The sequence below is a fragment of the Panulirus ornatus genome, chromosome 1 (genome assembly GCF_036320965.1).
Source record: "Panulirus ornatus isolate Po-2019 chromosome 1, ASM3632096v1, whole genome shotgun sequence".
Lineage (NCBI taxonomy): Eukaryota > Metazoa > Arthropoda > Malacostraca > Decapoda > Palinuridae > Panulirus > Panulirus ornatus.
The window spans coordinates 102,384,236-102,411,311 of NC_092224.1; the positions used below are offsets into that span (position 1 = coordinate 102,384,236).

The 27,076-nt window shown below is 41.9% G+C and overlaps 1 protein-coding gene across 11 annotated transcripts in view; it reads right to left on the reverse strand.

Moving 5' to 3' along the window:
• Positions 1–1,910: 1,910 nt before the first annotated feature.
• LOC139751252 (CBY1-interacting BAR domain-containing protein 1-like) overlaps positions 1,911–27,076 on the reverse strand; it is a 98,156-nt gene continuing 72,990 nt past the window's right edge. For 6 of the 11 annotated variants that reach the window (XM_071666520.1, XM_071666530.1, XM_071666550.1 and 3 more), the window contains 3 exons: positions 21,903–21,935; positions 12,393–12,515; positions 1,911–5,967 (listed from right to left, as the gene is read on the reverse strand). In XM_071666520.1, coding sequence (XP_071522621.1) covers positions 5,884–5,967; positions 12,393–12,515; positions 21,903–21,935 — 240 coding nt within the window. In that variant the 3' untranslated portion in view covers positions 1,911–5,883. The remainder of the gene's footprint in view (positions 5,968–12,392; positions 12,516–21,902; positions 21,936–27,076) is intronic. The other 5 variants (XM_071666569.1, XM_071666603.1, XM_071666577.1 and 2 more) reach the window with 2 other exon arrangements.

Genomic DNA, 27,076 nt, shown 5'->3' on the forward strand with positions numbered 1-27,076 from the left:
TGTATATGTGCGTGTGTGGATGTGTATGTATATAGATGTGTATGTGGGTGGGTTGGGCCATTCTTTCGTCTGTTTCCTTGCACTACCTCACTAACGTGGGAGACAGTGACAAAGCAAAAAATAAATATAAATATGTGTGTGTGTGTGTGTATGTGCATGTGTGGAAGTGTATGTATATACATGTGTGTATGGGTGAGATGGGCCATTCTCTCATCTGTTTCCTTGGGCTACCTCGCTAACACGGAAGACAGCGACAAAGTATAATATATAAATATCTAGACGTATATGTCTGCGTATGTATATGTTGAAATGGATAGGTATTTATATATGCATGTGTGGGCATGTATGTATATATATGTGTATGTGGGTGGGTTGGGCCATTCTTTCGTCTGTTTGCTTGCGCTTCCTCGCTAACACGGGAGTCAGCGACAAAGTATAATTAATAAATAATAGCGTGGGCTATGGATAGAGTTGTGCGCAGGAGGATGGATGTGCTGGAAATGAGATGTTTGAGGACAATGTGTGGTGTGAGGTGGTTTGATCGAGTAAGTAACGTAAGGGTAAGAGAGATGTGTGGAAATAAAAAGAGCGTGGTTGAGGGAGCAGAAGAGGGTGTTTTGAAATGGTTTGGGCACATGGAGAGAATGAGTGAGGAAAGATTGACCAAGAGGATATATGTGTCAGAGGTGGAGGGAACGAGGAGAAGAGGGAGACCAAATTGGAGGTGGAAAGATGGAGTGAAAAAGATATTGTGTGATCGGGGCCTGAGCATGCAGGAGGGTGAAAGGAGGGCAAGGAATAGAGTGAATTGGAGCGATGTGGTGTACCGGGGTTGACATGCTGTCAGTGGATTGAATCAAGGCATGTGAAGCGTCTGGGGTAAACCATGGAAAGATGTGTAGGTATGTATATTTGCGTGTGTGGACGTATGTATATACATGTGTATGGGGGTGGGTTGGGCCATTTCTTTCGTCTGTTTCCTTGCGCTACCTCGCAAACGTGGGAGACAGCGACAAAGCAAAAAAAAAAAAAAAAATATATATATATATATATATATATATATATATATATATATGTATGTGGGTGGATGGGCCATTCTTTGTTTCCTGGTGCTACCTTGAAACTGTGATCAAGTATAATAAATAAACTGTACTAGGTGGGTGTATTAGGACAGTGTACCATTAAGCTATTATTTGGGGACTGTCATGTGCATAAAAAACATAAATGTTCATACTACCACTACAGAAGTCTGCTTTGTAAGTGATAAACAGCACTGAAGACAGGATGCTGCCTTGTGAGATCCCACTTAGTAGAGGGAAATCTGGTATTAATACAGAGCTGACAATGACTGTGGCAGTACATTATGTATGCAAGTTGCACAGTACTGGAGTCTATGCCTAACTGTACTGGATTTTTACTGTAGATGACTCATTCACTATTTGGGGACTGTCACGTGCATAAAAGACATATATGTTCACACTACCACTATAGAAGTCTGCTTTGTAAGTGATAAACAGCACTGAAGACAGGAGGCTGCCTTGCAAGATCCCACTTAGTAGAGGAAAATCTGGTATTAATACAAAGCTGACAATGACTGTGGCAGTACATTAGGTATGTAAGTTGTACAGTACTGGAGTCTATGCCTAACTGTACTGGATTTTTACTGTAGATGATACAATCACTCTTCGTAGCTGGCTTTGTCTATGTAACTTTTGTTGACAGTGTAGTGAATTCCTAGGCCTCAGCTAACTGCATGTTCTTCTGCAGCAATTACAATTACTGAAGTGGTGCTCCTACCCTTCCATAGACCATCTGAATTCTGTTTACAGGGGAAATATTCCTTTTTTTTTTTGGTGTGATCTTAATCTCAAATTAATCAAAAGTATTAATGATATTGATAATGGGCTGCATTGCAAGGTATCAAATTTCTTTTATTTACAAAGCTGGGAAATAAATCTAAAAAATGAACTGGAATGTCAACAGCTTTCAACTGACATAGACAAACTAAAAGACTGGGCTCATATATGGCAAATGAATCTTAATATCAATACTGCAAAGTTTCACATATTGTGAGTAAAAACAAAAAGGCAAGCAACAGTATGGATTCAGTTTAACTGCAAAAGGTAAATGAGGACAAAGACATGGGCATAATATTCTCTGGTGAACTAAAACCAATGAAGCAGTGCACAGAAGCAGTGAAAAGAGAAAACAAAATTCTTGAATTCATAGATAAGGCCTTCATATTTAAGTCCATAGTAATCCTTATTATTTACAATTCCTTAATTCATCCCCATCTTCAATGTTGTGTTCAGTTTTGGTCACCCCTTCTCAGAAAAATGACAGACAGAATGGAGAGAGTACAGAGTTGAGCTAATAAGATGATTCCCAAGATAAGTAAATCCAATGAAAAGCAACTGAATGACTTGAATCTATTCAGAGAAGATTAGGAGTTGATCCAATACAAGTATTCCATGTCACAAGCTCTGATAATCTTGATCTATCTAGCTCTTTAAGACTCAATTTGTCTGATTTCACCCACAGTAATAAATAACACATCGTGGACAAGTGTTTTACTTCGAATGAGGTGAAGTGCTTTTTCTTCAACAGGATCATTAATACATGGAATGATTTGCCAGTTACAGTCACTGAAAGCAATATTAAAGATACATATAAGAACAGACTTGATCAATATTTCATTTCAGGTCAATGACTAACTATTTGTGCCTCCTTAGTCACACTGGCAGTTTGCAGGTTAATCTCTGAATTATCTCTATGCCTTCTAACTTTCACCACACTACTCACTGAGTTTCTGATATCTTCCATTCTCAAAAACAGCCATGGAAGGACTCACTGGTCTGGTATTATTTGAATTTCTTTGTACTCCTCTGCATTATTCTCCCAAATAGCTTTCCTTTGCTTCTGAGGGGGATATACACTGGAAATTCTTTAGGACAGCATCTGACATTCCTTGTTTATGTATCATCATCAACCGAGTTCCTTAAAACCCAGGGGGAAAGTACTACTTGTTAAGCACAGTACTGTGGACACTGAGATTGCAGTGAAGGCCATTTCATTGTAGTATGCTAATCAGTCTTTGTTTATCTGGCTTTTTCCTTGGGCTGTGTTTCTGATTTTTATGATGTTCGTTCACAGTTTTAGTATGTCAATTCTGACTGAGAAGCAGCTGTCAGGGTAGAGTCATTGATGACTCTATGGTCTAGTGAAGGATAGCTTTTTCCCTATTCTGAGCCACCAAGTCAATACTTTCTTTTATGTGGGCCTGGTTACAATTCCTATTTCCTTCAAGGGCAATTAAAAACACAGATTTCCATGTGTTTATAAATTCAAACACAATACCTTGGTCCCTATTAATTTTGTCATTGTTGATCATAATTATCAGATTTTTTATGATGCCTTGGTTATTTCCCTTTAATCATTGAAATCCTTGCCAGAATGCTCTTGGTTCTATGCACTTCTGTTCCAGATCATTGATCGTTTTTCCAATGTGTTTGTGTTCTGTTTTTGCTTTCTACATCAATGTTTGTTGAAGATCTTTATATTGTTGCCACAAGGCACACATCCATCCATGGGTGTGAACATACACAAGTATGCTGGTGTTCTGGCAATTTATTTCTATGGTTTCCTGATTATGGGTGGCTATGATGCAGTTTTAATGTCCAGTGGTAAGGATCACAGTTGATTGTGCTTTTGCCACAACTTCATTCCACATGACTATTGCCATAAACATTTCTTCAGTATGCTTCCTTTCAAGGTCTGTAGTGGAAAGATTGTCATCTATCATTTCTCTATACTGGTTCCACTTTGCTTTGTGAGGTGCCAGCCACTGGATTCCAAGAATGAGGATTGGGGTGGATGATATGGTAACTCCCAGGGTATATATGGTTGATACAGGTAAAATTATCCAGTAAGAGTGATGTTCATTTTGTAAGCAGTTTTCCATTTCCAAGAATTATAGACTAGTAAGCTTACAAATGTATGTGCAATGTAGTATTTCATCTGATTCAATGCATTTCTACCTGTGAGGTCATTATTTCACTTAGAAGGTATGCAAGTACTGCATGCAGAATATCTTTGATCACCGTGGTATTATGAGTGGGTAATATTTGTTTCCCCTTGTTGCTTCTGTTTTCATGTCTGCCACTGCTTCATGGTAAGGGATACCTGGTGGGGTATCGCTTGGAAGTATCATGGCCATTTGTGGAAAGATTATCTGTGCATGTCTATTTGTCAAGATTTATGTACTCATTATTATTACTGGGGATGTTCACACCTGAAAGTAGTTGCCTACTTTCCCATGTTTGAAGGGCTGATCTATCTTCAGGGTGAAGGTTTATGTCCGTATAGTTACAAATCCTTGGAAACAACGGTGTAAGGCTATGCAGATGGGGAATGTGATCAATGTCAGCCATGTTTCACTTGATGCAGACTTTACTGGCTGGCCCTATAATGAATCTAGATTTCTGAAATTCATAGGCATCCCACTGTCTATCTTATGCTGTGCTACTTCTCCAGGCATGATACTCAATTTCAGTAAGAGAATCGGGCTGTTCTAAGAGAAGCCAGGGGTAATTCTCTGTGGCATATCATATTATGGCAATTATTTTGATCAGCATATCTGATATTTTTGAAGATATTTCCAGCAATGGGCGATTTATGATCTGAGTGCAGATTTGGTTAGAATTAGCACTGTTAGCATTAAGCTTGTCCTGCTTTCTTTTTAGGACAGCTTTTCTAATCTACATCCATAACCATGGCAGGATATGAATCATTACTGTTTGCAAATATATGGTTAATCTATCTATTTATATCTCTGATGCCTATTCCAACTGGAACTCCCTCAAGGGGGTGGCCATGGCAATAGAGTCTCCATACCTAGCGAACTCCAGAGCCACTTCTTAGCTTTTGTGCCTCACCCTTAAAAGGCCACTGGTTGAGGGCTACTCTAGCACAGTGTTTGCAGAGGCTCCTACCTAATGTTCCTACTGACTACTTCTACGCAATGTTTCTACCTATTTCTCCTGCCTACATGTTCCTACCCACTACTTCAATCTACTGCTCCTACCATTTTGTTAAAAGGAAGGGCTCGCCCATAGTGCTCACCACAGGAAAATCTAGAGTTACAAAGAATGAGGTGTGTGAGTTATGTGTTGTCAAGTGTTACATATGACAGAAAGAAATTTTAGTTTGTGGACAGAATACCATTAGTTCAAGTGTGAGTGTGGCAGAAAGAAAAGACAGCTACCCGGACCAGAGGAGTGCAATGTGACAACCAATAAAGTGCTCGCTCACTATGCAGCTGTCACTAACCCTCCTAATATCCACGCGGGTAGTAATGGTAATAACCTCCCTGATTATTGGCTGCCTACCAGCTACTACCTTTGCAATCTTTCCATGTTTAGTTGATTTCAGCACAAACACTATTTACACTTCTACAACTGTGTATCATTGTAACCTGAAGATCTAATGAAGAAGTGAATCAACAACAGACAAATGAATATGAGGCATTTCTAAATTTCTATAAATCATTAAATCAGCTTTATGGCAAAATGCTACTCAATCAACCTTTTGATTTGGTTCAATAGCTGGTATTGCCTCAATTCTCCAAAGTTACTGATTTTACGATAAACATCTTTATAAAATTCATTATAAACATCAATAACAATAGATTAAAATATGCATGTGCAAGAAATCATGTACAGTACATGATTTTTACATTCACACCAGGATAGCAGAGGCAAACTCCCCTGATAAACACTTTGGGCTGTAAATCTTACTAGCAGTAAGTGTAAACTGGTGAACTCGTGATATCAATACTTGCAAAACTAATCCATTTAAGTCCCTCTACTGTTGTTCCAACCATAATCAGTCATCTTCACTTGAAGTGCTTCCAGTTACTTCCTCATAATCCTCAACTTGAAGTTTTTCCATGGACTTCTTCATGTTTTGCTGAAAAATCAATCAATTTAAAAGTCTATTATATGAATATAATGTGAATCATTTATTTCTACAGTAAATCTGAATTTACATATTGTAAATAATACTAGTAAAGCTGTTTCCATTTTTACTGTCACTGACAGAATTGGGATATACATAAATGTCTATTAGAATTATGTTGTGCAAATAAGTATCATCTGTTTCCTATACCAAGACAACACTAAAGCATCTACAACATCAGTACAATACTACCAATTATGGTATAAAATTTTTCATTCACTTCTATCAACCAAGTTCACTGAACAATCATTTAGTCAAGTGTCATCTCAGATACTTTATCTGTTTCATATATTGTGGTGTCCCCAATATATACAAGCTAGCAACCACAAGCTTTTTATAAGGAATGTGAGACAATGGTCTTATTGTTCTCCCTTATGTTATGGAGGGCACATTACGGCCTTGCAATATCTAACTTTCATACATACTCTAAAAGCAATCTTACTGCATTCTATACAAAATCATTACTCAATTACCAGTCCAAAAAGATAGATCAGGAATGCATAATATTTGAGGTCTCACTTACTCATATCCTGAACCTATGTCCAGTTCATCAGAGTGAAACATGGACTACCACATTTACAGAAGCGTTTATTTTTCACCATGCACCCATGTTGATTTGTCAAGAGAGACTAGTTTTCTATGCATATCACCTCCATACATAAAATGCTTCCATTGCATCTGATCCCTAATCATTCCTCTAATATCTTTACTTGAAACGTCCCGAGCCCTGATCAATTCTTCATTACATCTATCCATCCCTTCCAAGGTCTAACTCCCATAGATAGCAGGTGGCAGGCAGCCACTGCCTGCCAGGCTAACAAGAAAGACAGCAATGGCTGTGCAGTGATCCAGCTCTACAGTGGCTGTCAATTTTCACTATAGGTAGCTGTCTTTTCTGTCAGACTCACACATACATGGGCTACTGGTTTTCAGTCTGCAAGCACATAATCTCTCCATCTCTTACATAACACTGCATAAACATAACTCACATAACTTGTTTTTGCTGGAGGCAATGGGGATGACAATTCATGGTTATGGTTGACTTGCAGTCATCAAGCCAGGAGGTACTTAGAAAAGCTATGAAGCTTAAAGGTAAGGTGGAATTCTGTGGGATATTCATAAAATGTATATTTGAAGGAATAGTGGTTCCAACAATGTTGTATGGTTGCGAGGCGTGGGCTATGGATAGAGGTGTGCGCAGGAGGATGGATGTGCTGGAAATGAGATGTTTGAGGACAATGTGTGGTGTGAGGTGGTTTGATCGAGTAAGTAATGTAAGGGTAAGAGAGATGTGTGGAAATAAAAAGAGCGTGGTCGAGAGAGCAGAAGAGGGTGTTTTGAAATGGTTTGGGCACATGGAGAGAATGAGTGAGGAAAGATTGACCAAGAGGATATATGTGTCGGAGGTGGAGGGAACGAGGAGAAGAGGGAGACCAAATTGGAGGTGGAAAGATGGAGTGAAAAAGATTTTGTGTGATCGGGGCCTGAACATGCAGGAGGGTGAAAGGAGGGCAAGGAATAGAGTGCATTGGAGCGATGTGGTATACCGGGGTTGATGTGCTGTCAGTGGATTGAATCAGGGCATGTGAAGCGTCTGGGGTAAACCATGGAAAGCTGTGTAGGTATGTATATTTGCGTGTGTGGACGTATGTATATACATGTGTATGGGGGTGGGTTGGGCCATTTCTTTCGTCTGTTTCCTTGCGCTACCTCGCAAACGCGGGAGACAAAAAAAAGAAAAAAAAAAAAAAATTCATAAAATGTTATATATCAGAGGAAGCAAAGAGGAGAGTCAAAAGACTTAAAACTGGACATTCATAATGAAGAGGATGAAGCAACCATAACAAAACTGCAGATGGGGCTGGAGTGTAAGAAGATGGAAATATTGGACTGAAAGTAATACACCCAAATGCTGATGGATTATAGTTACAGATAAATAGATGGAATTCAAGGACTATATAAGGGACACTGCACATGGTATTGTTAAAGTTAAGGGAACAATGCTTACTAAAGAGTTAAAACTTCACCTCTTCTGCTCTGAGGGGCACATAGTAGTAAAGAGGGAAAGGGGAAGGCAAAAGAGGGAAAGGGGTGCCCCTCTTATCAAAATATAGCCTTAAGTTTCAAAACATAGCAGAGGATGGCCCATTCCGACATTACATGATGGAAAATATTATATCATACTTAATCGCTGTTTCCCACATTAGCAAGGAAGCACAAGGAAACAAACGGAGAATAGTCAAACCACTCATATACACATAAACGCCCATACACGCGCATATACATACATATACATTTCAATATATACATACATATACCTACTCAGACATATACATATATACACATGTACATATTCATACTTGCTGCCTTCATCCACGCCCGTTGCCACCCCGCCACACAGGAAATACCACACACACATACACATGAAGTAAGTTAGCACCAGGACAAGACAAAAAGGCCACATCTGTTCACAGTTAGTCTCAAGTTGTCATGTGCAATGCACCAAAACCACAGTTTCCTTTCCACATCCAGGTCCCACAGACCCTTCAATGGTCCATCCCAGACACTTCACAAGCCCAGACTTAATCCACCGCCAGGACATCTACCCCAGCACACCACAATGCCCCAACTCGCTCCACTCCTTGCAAGCCCTTCACCCTCCTGCATGCTCAGACCCCGATCACTCAAAATCTCGTTCACTCCATCCCCCCACCTCCAACCTGGAATCCCGCCTCTCCTTGTTCCCTTCAACCTGACACACAAATCCTCCTTGTCAATCTCTCCCCACTCACCCTCTCCATGCATCCAAACCACTTCAACACACCCTCCTCTGCTCTCTCAACCACACTCCCTTCACCACCACACACCTCTCCCACCCCCCACACCACCCACTCAATCAAACCACCTCACACCACACACCATCCTCAAACACCCCAACTCCAACACATTCACCCTTCCCTGCACAACCCCATCCAAAGCCTATGCCCCACAACCATACAACATTGTTGGAACCACTACTCCTCCAAACACATCCAACCCTGCTCCCCAAGACAGCGTTCTCACCCCCACACACTCTTCAATGCTCCCAGAACCCTCGTCCTCTCCCTCACCCTGTGACTCACCTCCACTTCCATGGTTTCATCTGCTGCCAAGTCCACTCCCTGACATCCAAAACACCCCACTTCCTCCACTCCCTCTCCACTCAAACTCATCTCCCAACCAACTTGTCCCCCCACCCTAGTGAACTCAATAACCCTGCTCCCACCCACACCTACTCTCAACACTCCCTTCACACACTCCACCAAACTCAGTCACCAACCTCTGCAGTTTCTCACATGAACCAGCGCCGTATCATCAGAGAACAACAACTGACTCACTTCCCAAGTCCTCTCATCCACATCAGACTGCACACATGCCCCTCTCTCCAAAACTCTTGCATTCACCTCCATAACCACCCCATCCACAAACAAATTAAACAGCCATGGAGACATCGCGCACCCCTGCCACAAACTGACCAATCACTTTCCTCTCTTCAACTTGTACACATGCTTTACATCCTTGGTAAAAACTTTTCACTGCTTCTAGCACTACTCCTGAAGCAGGAGTTGTGAGTGTATGTGATAGAGTTTAAGAAAGTAAATTCTAGATTGATGTGGATAAAACTAAAAGTGGATGGAGAGAGATGGGTGATTATTGGTGCCTATGCACATGGTCATGAGAAAAAAGATAATGAGAGGCAAATGTTTTGGAAGCAGCTGAGTGAGTGTGTCAGCAGCTTTGATGCACGAGACTGGTTTATGGTGATGGGTGATTTGAATTCAAATGTGAGCAATGTGGCAGTTGAGAGTATAATTGATGTACATGGGGTGTTCAGTGTTGTTAATGGAAATGGTGAAGAACTTGTGATTGGGAATACCTGGTTTAAAAAGATAGATATAAGTAAGTATCCATATGTGAGTGGGAAAGATGGTAAATGGGCGTTATTGGATTACATGTTACTTGATAGGCGTATAAATGAGAGACTTTTGGATGTTAATGTGCTGAGAAGGGCAGCTAGAGGTATGTCTGATCACTATCTCGTGGAGGCGGGGGTGAAGATTTGTGGAGGTTTTCAGAAAGGAAGAGAAAGTGTTGGAGAGAGGAGAGTGGTGGGAGCAGGTGAGCTTGGAAGGGAGACTTGTGTGTGTGTGTGTGTGTGTGTGTGTGTGTGTGTGGGGGGGGGGGGGGGGGTTCCCAGGAGAGATTGAGTGCAGAGTGGCAAAGGTAGGGAGTGGGTGACGTGGGGGGTAGGGGAGGAGTGGGATGTGCTTGAGGAAGGAGTGATGGCTTGCACAAGGGATGCATGTGGCATGGGGGGGGGGGGACAGATTGGAGGGGGTGGTGAGTGGTGGGATGGAGAGGTGGGGGTTGTTGGTGAAAGAGAGGAGAAAGGAGTTTGGACAATTTTTGCAGGGAGGTAGTACAGGTGACTGGGAGATGTGTAAGGGAAAGTGGCGGGAGGTCAAGAAAAAGGTACAGGAGGTGAAAGGGAGGGCAGGTGAGAGTTGGGGTGAGAGAATGTCTTTGGATTATAGGGAGTGTAGAAAGATGTTTTGGAGGGAGGTTGGGAGCGTGCGTGGGACAAGAAAATAAATGGGACCATAGGTGAAGGGGGTAAATGGGGAGGTGGTAACAGGTGGTGGTGGAGTGAGGGGGAGAAGGAGTGAGTATTTTGAAGGTTTGTTGAGTGTGTTTGGTGATGGAGTGGCAGATGTGGGGTGTTTTGGTTTTTGGTTGGGGAGGTGGGCGAAGTGAGAGGGTCGAGGAGAATGGTTTGGTAAACGGGGGGGGGGGGGGGGGGGGGGGGGGGGGGGGGGGGTTCTGGAGGTTTTCGGAGGATGAAAGTCGGCGGGGTGGCAGGTTTGGATGGTAATGTAGTGGAATTTGTTGGGGGAAGGGGGGGCTGTGTTGCTGAGTGGTTGGTGGGGATGTTCGGTGTGTGTGTGTGTGCGTGTGTGTGTGTGTGTGTGTGTGGATTGTGGTGAAGTGCCTGAGGATTGGCAGAGTGGATGATGGAAGAATATGTGCATACATATGTGCATACATATTATATAATCCTCCAAAGAATTACAATGATCCAGATTTACAAAAATGAAGGAACAATCAAGACAGCACGTACATGAATCAATGAAACATTCACTTCTTAGAGGTGATGAAACACTGATAATGATAAAGAGACAGAGTGAGAATTTGGTTTCTCATGGTGACAGGGGACACAAGACTTTAGCATATATACAGGAAAATTTCCTATATCATAACAATAAGCATACCAGGATGAAGACAGATTCATATTATTGCTAGATCTTGTCTCCACACTTATTAGCATGGATATATACACCAATTTGGAGGAAGTGATCACAAAATGCTCAAGACCAGCTATATGGCAAATAAGGGCATAATAAGAGCAGAGTCAAAACAGCACATAAAGATGAGATATAATCTTGCAAATAATACAAACTGTTGTAGGTCCAGAGGAGGGAAACTAGCTGGATAATTCGAATACTATATCCAGATGACAGTGTACAGAATTCCTTCACATGAGACCTTGTCCCAGACTCTGAAATGCGTGATGCCAGTTCCACACGGCCTCCAGCCTTCACCCAACATATCTTACCTCCCATACCTCTCCACTCATACAGAACCATACACATCCCACACAAATACCAAAAATCTTTATAGTAATGCAGACTAGAAAATGAAGGTCAGTTGCCAGGAATCAAGGCTTTGTGGGAGAGATTCTGTAAAATTTAAAATGAAGGACTAGAAATATGGGTACCTCAAGCCTCAAATGTAGACAGAATGGTAAAAAAGAGAAAAGATTGGTTTAATAAAAGATGTTAAAAGGCAAACGAACTTAAAGATGTGCTGTGAAGAAGATTAAGAAGATAATCCACCCAGACAATATTTGAAAAGTATAGGGCAAGGAATGAGTATAGTAGGATTAGAAAGGAAGAACAAAGAATCTTCAAAAAGAATATGTCAGTTATGAAGCAACTAATCAGGCTAAAGGACCAGGAGGGAAGAATTGTGGAGAATGATGTAAGGATATGCGGGGAACTACATACATGACAATTATTCGAAATTACTTCCAGCATCCTCCTTTGACATTCGTCAATGAACCAACCTATCATTCTGTCCGACTCTTCCTCTACTGAATCTAACAAAACACTACTATTCGCATACAACCAATGCAACAGCATCTACTCTGTTTCCCCATGGTTAAGTATGATACTACAATTACCCACCTCAGTCTCATCCCATGCAATGCTCAATACATTCTATGCAATCTTCCAGTATGAATTGGAATATATTTCTACATCTTCTAAGATCTCTCTTACCTTTCTATGTGAATCTTTCTTTTCTTGTGAACTTGTAATGACTGGAGAAAGTGGTGAGCCTTTCCCTGCTCCTAAAACTTCGGCTCTAGCTACAGCATCTCCTTTTAAAGCATTACGGAACTCCTAAAATGAAAATGTAAGAGATGAAGTAAATCTAAAAGTATACCTGGTTGAGGAGAGGAACCTGGGTGTTTTGGCTCTGAATGAAACGAAGCTCAAGGGTAAAGGGGAAGAGTGGTTTCGGAATGTCTTGGGAGTAAAGTCAGGGTTAGTGGGAGGACAAGAGCAAGGGAAGGAGTAGCAGTACTCCTGAAACAGGAGTTGTGGGAGTATGTGATAGAATGTAAGAAAGTAAATTCTCGATTAATATGGGGAAAACTGAAAGTTGATGGAGAGAGATGGGTAATTATTGGTGCATATGCACCTGGGCATGAGAAGAAAGATCATGAGAGGCAAGTGTTTTGGGAGCAGCTGAATGAGTGTGTTAGTGGTTTTGATGCACAAGACCGGGTTATAGTGATGGGTGATTTGAATGCAAAGGTCAGTAATGTGGCAATTGAGGGAATAACTGGTATACACGGGGTGTTCAGTGTTGTAAATGGAAATGGTAAAGAACTTGTAGATTCATGTGCTGAAAAAGGACTGGTGATTGGGAATACCTGGTTTAAAAAGCGAGATTTACATAAGTATACGTATGTAAGTAGGAGAGATGCCCAGAGAGCGTTATTGGATTATGTGTTAATTGACAGGCGCGCAAAATAGACTTTTGGATGTTAATGTGCTGAGAGGTGCAACTGGAGGGATGTCTGATCATTATCTTGTGGAGGCTAAGGTGAAGATTTGTATGGGTTTTCAGAAAAGAAGAGTGAATGTTGGGGTGAAGAGGGTGGTGAGAGTAAGTGAGCTTGGGAAGGAGACTTGTCAGAGGAAGTACCAGGAGAGACTGAGTACAGAATGGAAAAAGGTGAGAACAATGGAAGTAAGAGGAGTGGGGGAGGAAAGGGATGTATTTAAGGAATCAGTGATGGAGTGCGCAAAAGATGCTTGTGGCATGAGAAGCGTGGGAGGTGGGTTGATTAGAAAGGGTAGTGAGTGATGGGATGAAGAAGTAAGATTATTAGTGAAAGAGAAGAGAGAGGCATTTGGACGATTTTTGCAGGGAAAAAATGAAACTAAGTGGGAGATGTATAAAAGAAAGAGACAGGAGGTCAAAAGAAAGGTGCAAGAGGTGAAAAAGAGGGCAAATGAGAGTTGGGGTGAGAGAGTATCACTAAATTTTAGGGAGAATAAAAAAATGTTTTGGAAGGAGGTAAATAAAGTGCGTAAGACAAGGGAGCAAATGGGAACTTCAGTGAAGGGCGCAAATGGGGAGGTGATAACAAGTAGTGGTGATGTGAGAACGATTTGGAGTGAGTATTTTGATGGTTTGTTGAATGTGTTTGATGATAGAGTGGCAGATATAGGGTGTTTTGGTCAAGGTAGTGTGCAAAGTGAGAGGGTTAGGGAAAATGATTTGGTAAACAGAGAAGAGGTAGTAAAAGCTTTGCGGAAGATGAAAGCCGGCAAGGCAGCAGGTTTGGATGGTATTGCAGTGGAATCTATTAAAAAAGGGGTTGACTGTATTGCTGACTGGTTGGTAAGGTTATTTAATGTATGTATGACTCATGGTGAGGTGCCTGAGGATTGGCGGAATGCGTGCATAGGGCCATTGTACAAAGACAAAGGGGATAAGAGTGAGTGCTCAAATTACAGAGGTATAAGTTTGTTGAGTATTCCTGGTAAATTATATGGGAGGGTATTGATTGAGAGGGTGAAGGCATGTACAGAGCATCAGATTGGGGAAGAGCAGTGTGGTTTCAGAAGTGGTAGAGGATGTGTGGATCAGGTGTTTGCTTTGAAGAATGTATGTGAGAAATACTTAGAAAAGCAAATGGATTTGTATGTAGCATTTATGGATCTGGAGAAGGCATATGATAGAGTTGATAGAGATGCTCTGTGGAAGTTATTAAGAATATATGGTGTGGGAGGCAAGTTGTTAGAAGCAGTGAAAAGTTTTTATCGAGGATGTAAGGCATGTGTACGTGTAGGAAGAGAGGAAATTGATTGGTTCCCAGTGAATGTAGGTTTGCGGCAGGGGTGTGTGATGTCTCCATGGTTGTTTAATTTGTTTATGGATGGAGTTGTTAGGGAGGTGAATGCAAGAGTTTTGGAAAGAGGGTCAAGTATGAAGTCTGTTGGGGATGAGAGAGCTTGGGAAGTGAGTCAGCTGTTGTTCGCTGATGATACAGCGCTGGTGGCTGATTCATGTGAGAAACTGCAGAAGCTGGTGACTGAGTTTGGTAAAGTGTGTGAAAGAAGAAAGTTAAGAGTAAATGTGAATAAGAGCAAAGTTATTAGGTACAGTAGGGTTGAGGGTCAAGTCAGTTGGGAGGTAAGTTTGAATGGAGAAAAACTGGAGGAAGTACAGTGTTTTAGATATCTGGGAGTGGATCAGGCAGTGGATGGAACCATGGAAGCGGAAGTGAATCATAGGGTGGGGGAGGGGGCGAAAATCCTGGGAGCCTTGAAGAATGTGTGGAAGTTGAGAACATTATCTCGGAAAGCAAAAATGGGTATGTTTGAAGGAATAGTGGTTCCAACAATGTTGTATGGTTGCGAGGCATGGGCTATGGATAGAGTTGTGCGCAGGAGGGTGGAGGTGCGGGAAATGAGATGTTTGAGGACGATGTGTGGTGTGAGGTGGTTTGATCGAGTAAGTAATGTAAGGGTAAGAGAGACGTGTGGAAATAAAAAAGAGCGTGGTTGAGAGAGCGGAAGAGGGTGTTTTGAAATGGTTTGGGCACATGGAGAGAATGAGTGAGGAAACATTGACCAAGAGAATATATGTGTCAGAGGTGGAGGGAACGAGGAGAAGTGGGAGACCAAATTGGAGGTGGAAAGATGGAGTGAAAAAGATTTTGAGTGATCGGGGCCTGAACATGCAGGAGGGTGAAAGGCGGGCAAGGAATAGAGTGAATTGGATCGATGTGGTATACCGGGGTTGACATGCTGGCAGTGGATTGAATCAGGGCATGTGAAGCGTCTGGGGTAAACCATGGAAAGTTCTGTGGGGCCTGGATGTGGAAAGGGAGCTGTGGTTTCGGGCATTATTGCATGACATCTAGAGACTGTGAACGAATGGGGCCTTTGTTGTCTTTTCCTAGCGCTACCTTGCACACATGAGGGGGGAGGGGGATGGTATTCCATGTGTGGCGAGGTGGTGATGGGAATAAATAAGGGTAGACTATGAATCATGTACATGTGTATGTATGTATATGTCTGTGTGTGTATTTATATGTGTACGTTGAGTTGTATAGATATGTATATTTGCGTTTGTGGACGTGTATGTATATACATGTGTATGGGGGTGTGTTGGGCCATTTCTTTCGTCTGTTTTCCCTTTCGCTACATCGCCCAAAGCGGGGGGAAGCGACAAAGCAAAACAAATAAATAAATAATTTAAAAATATTTATTTTTTTTCCCTACTATTCGCCATTTCCCCCCTATTTGCGAGGGGAGCGTTAAAAACAGGGATGGGACCCTTTTAGGGAAAAATTTCCCAACCCGGCCCCTTTTTCTGTTCCTTCTTTTGGGGAAAATTTTAAAAAAAAAAAGAAAAGGGGGGGATTTCCACCCCCCGCCCCCCTTTCCCCTTTTTTTTTGACTTCTACGACATGCGGGATTAGTGGGAAGTATTTTTCTCCCCTTTCCCCCACCTCGCAAAACGCGGGAGACAGCGACAAAATATAAAAAAAAAAAAAAAAAAAAAAAAAATATAAAATATATATTATATATATATATATATAATATTATTTTACAAAATATTTTTATATATATATTTTTTTTTTTTACCCCCTGTTCCCGCGTTTTTAGAGGTAGGCAAAAAAAAAAGACGAAAAAAAAATGGGCCCAACCCACCCCCCCACCATATATATACATTTCCCTTCCCCACACGCAAAAAAAAACAAACCCACCCCACTTTCCATGGTTTTCCCCCGACGGGTTCACATGCCCCGATTCCAAACCCCTGACAGCCGTCAAAAACCCCGGGGGATCCCATCGATCCCATTAAATTTTTATTCCCTTTCCCCCCTTTCCCCTCCGGGATGTTCAGCCCCCGATCACACAAATCTTTTTCCCCTCCTCTTTTTCCCCCTCCAATTTGGTCGCCCCAAATTCTCCTCTTTTCCCCTCACCCCCGGACCTTAAACCCCTTTTTGGTCATTTTTTCCCCAACTTTTTTCTCCCCCAGGGGCCCAAAAACCATTTCCCAAAAACCCTCTTCTGCTCTCTAAAACCACGCCCCTTTTTAAATTTCCCCACTTTTCCTCTTAAACCCTTACTTTAAATTACTCGATAAAAAACCCCCCTCACACCACCATTGTCCTCAAAATCTCTTTTCCGCCCCTTTCCATTTTCCGGGCCCACAACTCATCCTTGCCCCCCCCTCGAAACCTTTACAAAATTGTTGGACCATTTTCCCTTTTAAAACAAAACCTTTTTTGGTTTTCCCAAATTAATTTTCTCGACTTCCCCCCTTTTTTAAAGGGGCCCCCGGTTTTTTGCCCCCCCCCCACCTATGACCCACTTCCCCCCTTGGTTCCTTTTGCGGGCCGGGATCCATTCCCAGATATCAAAAACACTTTACTTCCTCCAGTTTTTCTCCTTTTCAAACTTACCCCCCAAAATTTGGGTTTTGACCCTCAACCTACTGTACTAATTAAACCCTTTCTCTTTTTCCTTTTTCCTTAACTTTCTTCTTTCACACACTTTCCAAACTCAGTCACCACTTCTGAGTTTCTCACATGAACCCGCCCCCAAGTATCATAGCAACAACAAATTTACTCATTCCCAAGCCTCTATCCCCAACAACTTCAACTTTCCCCTCTTTCAAAACTCTTTTATTACCCCTAACAACCCCATCCATAAACAAATTAAACAACCTGGGGACATACACACCCCTGCCAAAAAATACATTCACTGAGAACAATTCTTCCTCTCTTCCCACACAACATGCCTTACTCCCGAAAAAATTTTTTTATGTTCTAACAACTTTCCTCCCCACCTATATTCTTATACCTTCCACAAAGGGATCTTTCAACTTTTCATATGCTTCCCAGTCCATAAATGTACATACAAATCCATTTTTCTTTTCAAATATTTCTCACATACTTCTTTAAAGCAACACCTGATCCACAATCCCTTTCCATTTGAACCCACGCTCTTTCCCCCAAAGTGTTGTACATGCCCCTCACCCTCTCAATCAATACCCCCCCATAAATTTACCAAATACTAACAAACTTATACCTCTTAATTTGACACCACTCTTACCCCCCTTTCCCTTTTGTCAATGGCACATGACGCATTCCGCCAATCCTCAGGCACCCACAAGTCATACATCTTAAATAACCTTCCCAACCATTCAACAATACAGTCCCCCCTTTTTTTTAAAATTTCCACTGCAAATACCACCAAACCGCCCTTTGGGCTTTATCTTCGCAAATTTTCCACCCTTCTTGTTTACCAAATTTTTTCCCCTAACCTCTCACTTTCACCCACCTCGACCAAAACACCCTTTCTGCACTCTATCATCAAACACTTCAAAAAAACCTTAAAAAATACTACTCCATCCCCCTTCTCACTCCCCACTACTTGTTTCACCCCCCCATTTCCCCCCTTCACGAATTTCCCATTTGCTCCTTGTTTTACGCACTTTTTTTACCTCCTTCCAAAAACATATATATTTTATTTTTTATAATATAAAATTATATATATTATATTTAAATAATAAAATTTTTTTATATTTTTTTTTTTTTGCTTTGTCGCCTCTCCCGTTTCGGGGTACCCGCAAGGAAAAAACGAAAAAATGGCCCGCCCCCCCATACAGTTTACAACGTCCACCCCAATTTAACATCCCTACACGCTTTTCCAGGGTTCCCCCCAGATGCTTCAATCCCCTGATTCAACCCACTGACAGCACGTAACCCCCGGTTACCAACGACCCAATTTCACTTATTCCTTCCCTCCATTCACCCCCCTGATGTTCAGGCCCCGACCCTCAAAATTTTTTTCATCCATCTTTCCACCCCCAATTTGGTCTCCCACTTCCTTTTTCCCTCCACCTCTGACACATATACCCTCTTGTCATCTTTCCTCCTCTTCTCTCCATTCCCAACCTTTTTCAAAACCCCTTTTTGCTCTTCAACCCGCTCTTTTTATTTCACACATTTCTTACCTTATTTTACTTACTCGATCAAACCATCACACCACACATTTCTCAAACTCTCTTTTCCAGCCATCCATCTTCCGGCAAATCTTCCATCCCACCCCTCGCAACCTACAAAATTGTTGGAGCCACTATTCCTTCAAACATACCCATTTTTGCTTTCCGAGATAATGTACTCGACTTCCGCACATTCTTCAAGGGTCCCAGGATTTTTGCCCCCTCCCCCACCCTATGATCTACTTCCGCTTCCATGGTTCCATCCGCTGCCAGATCCACTCCCAGATATCTAAAACACTTTACTTCCTCCAGTTTTTCTCCATTCAAACTTACCTCCCAATTGACTTGACCCTCAACCCTACTGTACCTAATTACCTTGCTCTTATTCACATTTACTCTTAACTTTCTTCTTTCACACACTTTACCAAACTCAGTCACCAGCTTCTGCAGTTTCTCACATGAACCAGCCACCAGCACTGTATCATCAGCGAACAACAATTGACTCACTTCCCAAGCTCTCTCATCCCCAACAGACTTCATACTTGCCCCTCTTTCCAAAACTCTTGGATTCACCTCCCTAACAACCCCATCCATAAACAAATTAAACAACCATGGAGACATCACACACCCCTGCTACAAACCTACATTCACTGAGAACCAATCAATTTCCTCTCTTCCTACACGTACACATGCCTTACATCCTCGATAAAAACTTTTCACTGGTTCTAACAACTTGCCTCCCACACCATATATTCTTTATACCTTCCACAGAGCATCTCTATCAACTGTATCATATGTCTTCTCCAGATCCATAAATGCTACATACAAATCCATTTGCTTTTCTAAGTATTTCTCACATACATTCTTCAAAGCAAACACCTGATCCACAGATCCTCTACCACTTATGAAACCACACTGCTCTTCCCCAATCTGATGCTCTGTACATGCCATCACCCTCTCAATCAATACCCTCCCATATAATTTACCAGGAATACTCAACAAACTTATACCTCTGTAATTTGAGTACTCACTCTTATCCCCTTTGCCTTTGTACAATGGCACTATGCACGCATTCCGCCAATCCTCAGGCACCTCACCATGAGTCATACATACATTAAATAACCTTACCAACCAGTCAATAATACAGTCACCCTCTTTTTTAATAAATTCCACTGCAATACCATCCAAACCTGCTGCCTTGCCGGCTTTCATCTTCCGCAAAGCTTTTACTACCTCTTCTCTGTTTACCAAATCATTTTCCCTAACCCTCTCACTTTGCACACCACCTCGACCAAAACACCCTATATCTGCCACTCTATCATCAAACACATTCAACAAACCTTCAAAATACTCACTCCATCTCCTTCTCACATCACCACTACTTGTTATCACCTCCCCATTTGCACCCTTCACTGAAGTTCCCATTTGCTCCCTAGTCTTATGCACTTTATTTACCTCCTTCCAGAACATCTTTTTATTCTCACTAAAATCTAATGATACTCTCTCACCCAACTCTCATTTGCCCTCTTTTTCACCTCTTGCACCTTCCTCTTGACCTCCTGTTTCTTTCTTTTATACATCTCCCACTCAATTGCATTTTATATATATTTTTTTTTTTTTTTGCCGGTCTCCCGCATTTGCGAGGTAGCGCAAGGAAACAGACGAAAGAAATGGCCCAACCCACCCCCCTTACACATGTATATACATACGTCCACACACGCAAATATACATACCTACACAGCTTTCTATGGTTTACCCCAGATGCTTCACATGCCCTGATTCAATCCACTGACAGCACGTCAACCTCGGCATACCACATCAATCCAATTCACTCTATTCCTTGCCCTCCTTTCACCCCCTTGCATGTTCTGGCCCCGATCACTCAAAATCTTTTTCACTCCATCTTTCCACCTCCAATTTGGTCTCCCACTTTTCCTCGTTCCCTCCACCTCTGACACATATATTCTCTTGGTCAATCTTTCCTCACTCATTCTCTCCATGTGCCCAAACTATTTCAAAACACCCTCTTCTGCTCTCTCAACCACGCTCTTTTTATTTCCACACATCTCTCTTACCCTTACGTTACTTACTCGATCAAACCACCTCACACCACACATTGTCCTCAAACATCTCATTTCCAGCACATCCATCCTCCAGCGCACAACTCTATCCATAGCCCACGCCTCGCAACCATACAACATTGTTGGAACCACTATTCCTTCAAACATACCCATTTTTGCTTTCCGAGATAATGTTCTCGACTTCCACACATTCTTCAAGGCTCCCAGGATTTTCACCCCCCTCCCCCACCCTATGATCCACTTCCGCTTCCATGGTTCCATCCGCTGCCAGATCCACTCCCAGATATCTAATAAAACACTTTACTTCCTCCAGTTTTTCTCCATTCAAACTTACCTCCCAATTGACTTGACCCTCAACCCTACTGTACCTAATAACCTTGCTCTTATTCACATTTACTCTTAACTTTCTTCTTTCACACACTTTGCCAAATTCAGTCACCAGTTTCTGCAGTTTCTTACATGAATCAGCCACCAGCGCTGTATCATCAGCGAAGAACAACTGACTCACTTCCCAAGCTCTCTCATCCCCAACAGACTGCATACTTGCCCCTCTTTCAAAAACTCTTGCATTTACCTCCCTAACAACCCCATCCATAAACAAATTAAACAACCACGGAGACATCACAAACCCCTGCCGCAAACCTACATTCACTGAGAACCAATCGCTTTCCTCTCTTCCTACACGTACACATGCCTTACATCCTCGATAAAAACTTTTCACTGCTTCTAACAACTTGCCTCCCACACTATATATTCTTAGTACCTTCCACAGACCATCTCTATCAGCTCTGTCATATGCCTTCTCCAGATCCATAAATGCTACATACAAATCCATTTGTATGTACATCTAAAATCAAATAACTGTGTGCAACTAATAATACAAAGTGAAGTAAATATCACTGACAGCATTAGCAGACTATATTCATCTAATAATACAAAAAGGAGTCTACATCACTAACAATTCTGAAAGATTCATTTGCTAGAAAAAATACATGCCACATCCAAGAAAGTACTGTATGCAAAAAAAAAAAAGTGTGCTACCAACCACAGGATAAAGCTAGAGTAACTAAACAATTACAGATGTGTGTGCTAAAAGCAACAAATAAAAGTGCAATAAAGTGCAATAAAGAATTAAAACAGAAAACTACAAAGAGAGTAGTGATTTACCGCATCAAAGACATCCCTTGCATTACGAAATGCCTGTGGTTAGAAATGAATAACAATTAGTAAATTCATTGACATGAATGAGAGTAGCCTGAAATATTCACAGATCAAAGAGTCATATTAACAGCACGCGACACATCTAAGTTCATCTGACCCAGGTAGCTGTCTTTCTTTCTGCCTTACCCACATGTGGAATACTGGCATTCTGTCCATAAACATATAATCTTTCCTTGTCATACATAACACTTGACAACACTTAACTCACACAGCTCATTCTTCATAACTCTAAATTTTTCTGAAGTGAGCACTATACACTGGCCTGGCCTTTTGGCAAAATGGTGGGAGTAATAAACAGAAGTAGTGGGTAGGAGCATTACGTTGAAACATTAGGCAGAGGTAGTAAGTAGGAACATAATGTAGAAACATTGTGGTATTAGTCAATAGGTAGCAACCTTTGTAAAAGCTGCATTAGAGTTGCCCTCTGTCAGTGGCCCCTTAAGGACAAGGAACTGAAAGCTAAGAAGCAGGCGAATTTGCAAGACTCTTCTACATTTTCAACTTTCTAGAAGGAATCTGAAACACACAAACCATGCTAAAAAGTCTGGTCACTACAAAACCATCACAAAAGCTGAATTTCTAGAATGGTATAACAGATCAGGTGGGACTATACATCATACATCTCCCTCCACGACAAGAATTTCACTCCTAACACAATCTTACTATCATCATTATCATTATTATCATTATCATTATTATCATTACTATTATCATTATTACTATCACTATTATTATTATTGTCATCATTATCATTATTATCACAGGTACAGTAGGGTTGAGGGGCAAGTCAATTGGGAGGTAAGTTTGAATGGAGAAAAACTGGAGGAAGTGAAGTGTTTTAGATATCTGGGAATGGATTTGGCAGCAGATGGAACCATGGAAGCAGAAGTGAGTCACAGGGTGGGGGAGGGGGTGGAGGTTCTGGAGAGTTGAAGAATGTGTGGAAGGCGAGAACATTATCTCCGAAAGCAAAAATGGCTATGTTTAAAGGAAAAGTTGTTCCAACAATGTTATATGGTTGCGAGGCTTGGGCTATAGATAGGGTTGGGCGGAGGAGGGTGGATATGTTGGAAATGAGATGTTTGAGGACAATATGTGGTGTTAGGTGGTTTGATCGATTAAGTAATGAAAGAGTAAGAGAGATGTGTGGTAATAAAAAGAGTGTGGTTGAGAGAGCAGAAGAGGGTCTTTTGAAATGGTTTGTTCACATAGAGAGAATGAGTTAGGAAAGATTGACAAAGAGGACATATGTGTCAGAGGTGGAGGGAATAAGGAGAAGTGGGAGACCAAATTGGAGGTGGAAGGATGGAGTGAAAAAGATTTTGAGCGACCGGGGCCTGAACATGCAGAAGGGTGAAAGGCGTGCAAGGAATAGAGTGAATTGGAACTATGTGGTATATCAGGGTCGACGTGCTGTCGGTGGATTGAAACAGGGCATGTGAAGCTTCTGGGGTAAACCATGGAAAATTTTGTGGGGCCTGGATGTGGAAAGGGAGCTGTGGTTTCGATACATTATACATGACAGCTAGAGACTGAGTGTGAGTGAATGTGGCCTTTGTTGACTTTTCCTAGCACTACCTCGCGCGCATGTGGGGGAGGTGGGTGTCATTTCACGTGTAGCAGGGTGGCGACAGGAATTAATAAAGGCAGCAAGTATGAATTATGTACATGTGTATATATGTATCTGTGTATGTATATGTGTGTATGCGTTGAGGTGTGGACGTGTATGTATATACATGTGTATGTGGGGGGTTGGGCCATTCTTTCATCTGTTTCCTTGCTACCTCGCTAACACGGGAGACATCAACAAAGTATAATAATATAAAATAAAATATCAATACATATATACACATGGAGAAAAACTGGAGGAAGTGAAGTGTTTTAGATATCTGGGAGTGGATCTGGCAGCGGATGGAACCATGGAAGCGGAAGTGGATCATAGGGTGGGGGAGGGGGCGAAAATTCTGGGAGCCTTGAAGAATGTGTGGAAGTTGAGAACATTATCTCGGAAAGCAAAAATGGGTATGTTTGAAGGAATAGTGGTTCCAACAATGTTGTATGGTTGCGAGGCGTGGGCTATGGCTAGAGTTGTGCGCAGGAGGATGGATGTGCTGGAAATGAGATGTTTGAGGACAATGTGTGGTGTGAGGTGGTTTGATCGAGTAAGTAACGTAAGGGTAAGAGAGATGTGTGGAAATAAAAAGAGCGTGGTTGAGAGAGCAGAAGAGGGTGTTTTGAAATGGTTTGGTCACATGGAGAGAATGAGTGAGGAAAGATTGACCAAGAGGATATATGTGTCGGAGGTGGAGGGAACGAGGAGAAGAGGGAGACCAAATTGGAGGTGGAAAGATGGAGTGAAAAAGATTTTGTGTGATCAGGGCCTGAACATGCAGGAGGGTGAAAGGAGGGCAAAGAATAGAGTGAATTGGAGCGATGTGGTATACCGGGGTTGACGTGCTGTCAGTGGATTGAATCAAGGCATGTGTATGGGGGTGGGTTGGGCCATTTCTTTCGTCTGTTTCCTTGTGCTACCTCGCAAACGCGGGAGACAGCGACAAAGCAAAAAAAAAAAAAAAATATACACATGTACATGTTAATACTTGCTTGCCTTTAATCCCCTCCCAGTGCCACCCCACCCTACAGGAAAAAGCACCACTGCCCCCAGCTTCAGGAACACAGACAAAAAAAAGCCACGTTTGTTCACACTCATTCTCCAGCTGTCATGTGTAATGCACCAAAACTATAGCTCCCTATCCACATCCAGGCACCACAGACCTTTCCATGGTATAATCTAAACATTTCACATGCCATGGTTCAGTCCAATGACAGCACGTTGACCCCGGTATACCACATCGTTCCAATTGCACGCCTCTCACCCTCCTGTATGTTCAGACCCCGATCGCTCAAAATCCTTTTCACTCCATCCTGCCACCTCCAATTTGGTCTCCTGCTTGTCCTTATTACCTCCACCTCTGACACATATATCCTCTTTGTCAACCTTTCCTCACTCATTCTCTCCACATATCTAAACCATTTCAACACAACCTCTTCTACTCTCTCAACCACACTCTTTTCATTTCCACATATCTCTTTTACCCTTTCATTGCATACTTAATCAAACCACCTCATACCACATAATATTCTCAAACATTTCATTTCCAGCACATCCACCCTCCTCCACACAAACCTAACAATAGCCCATGCCTCGCACTCATAAAATATCATTGGAACTACTATTCCTTCAAACATACTCATTTTTGCTATCTGAGAAAACATTCTCTCTTTCTACACATTCTTCATTGCTCCCAGAACCTTCGCTCCTTCTGCTTTTATGGTTCCATTCGCTGCTAAGTCCACTCCCAGACATCTAAAGCACTTCACTTTCTCCAATTTTCCTCCATTCCACTTACATCCCAATCAACTTGTCCCTCAACCCTGCTTAACCTTATAACCTTGCTCTTATTCACATTTACTCTCAACTTTCTCCATTCACACACTTTTCCAAATTCAGTCACCAACTTCTGCAGTTCCTCACTTGAATCAGCCACCAGTGCTTAATCATCAGTGAACAACAACTGACTCACTTCCCGGGCCCTCTCATCCCAAACAGACTGCATATTCACCTATCTCTTCAAAACTCTTGCATCTACCTCCCTAACCAGCCCATCCATAAATATATCAAACAACCGTGGGGACATCATACATCCCTCCCACAGACCGACATTCACTGGGAACCAATCACTCTCCTCTCGTCTGACTCGTACACATACCTTACATCCATGATAAAAAATTTTCACTATTTCTAGCAGCTTACCTCCCACACCATATACTCTTAAGACCTTCCACAAACCATCTCTATCAACCCTATCATATGACTTCTCCAGATCCATAAATGCCACAAAAATCCATCTGCTTTTCTAAATATTTCTTACAAACATTCTTCAAAGCAAAAACCTGATCCACACATCCTGTTCCACTCCTGAAACCGCACTGCTCCTCCCAAATCTGATGCTCTGTACATGCCTTCACCCTCTCAATCAATACCCTTCTATGAAACTTTCCAGGAATACTCAACAAACTTATGCCTCTGCGGTCTGAATACTCACCATTATCCCCTTTGCCTTTATACAATGACACTATACATGCATTCTCCCACTCCTCAGGCACTTCACCATGATCTAAACACACATTGCATATCCTTACCAACCAATCAGCAACACAGTCACCCGCTTTCTTAATATATTCAAGTGCAATACCATCCAAACCCGCCACCTTGCTGGATTTCATCTTCCACCAAGCTTTCACCTCATCTTCTCTCTCAACCAAACCATTCTCCCTGACCAAAATACCTTGCATCTGCCACTCTATCATCAAACACATTCATCAAACCTTCAAAATACTCACTCCATCTCCTCACCTCTTCACAACCTGTTATCAGTTCCCCCTAGCCCCCTTCACTGATGTTCCTATTTGTTCTCGTCTTTTGCATGTTATTTACCTCCTTCCAAAACATCTTTCTATTCTTCATAAAGTTTGATAATGCTCTCTCACCCCAACTCTCATTTACCCTCTTTTTCAACCCTTGCACCTTCCTCTTGACCTCCTACCGCTTTCTTTTATACATCTCCCAGTCATTTGCACTCCTTCCTTGCAAGTATCATCCAAACATCTCTCTTCTCTCTTTCACTAACAACTTTACTTCTTCATCCTATCACTCACTACCCTTTCTAATCTGCCCATCTCCCACCTTTCTCATACCACATGCATCTCTTACACGTGCCATCACTGCTTCCTTACATACATCCCATTCCTCATCCACTCCCCTCAAATCATTTGTTCTCACCTTTTGCCATTCGACACTCAATTATTATCATTATTTTTTTTTTTATTTTTTTTATTATACTTTGTCGCTGTCTCCCGCGTTTGCGAGGTAGCGCAAGGAAACAGACGAAAGAAATGGCCCAACCCCCCCCCATACACATGTATATACATACGTCCACACACGCAAATATACATACCTACACAGCTTTCCATGGTTTACCCCAGACGCTTCACATGCCTTGATTCAATCCACTGACAGCACGTCAACCCCGGTATACCACATCGCTCCAATTCACTCT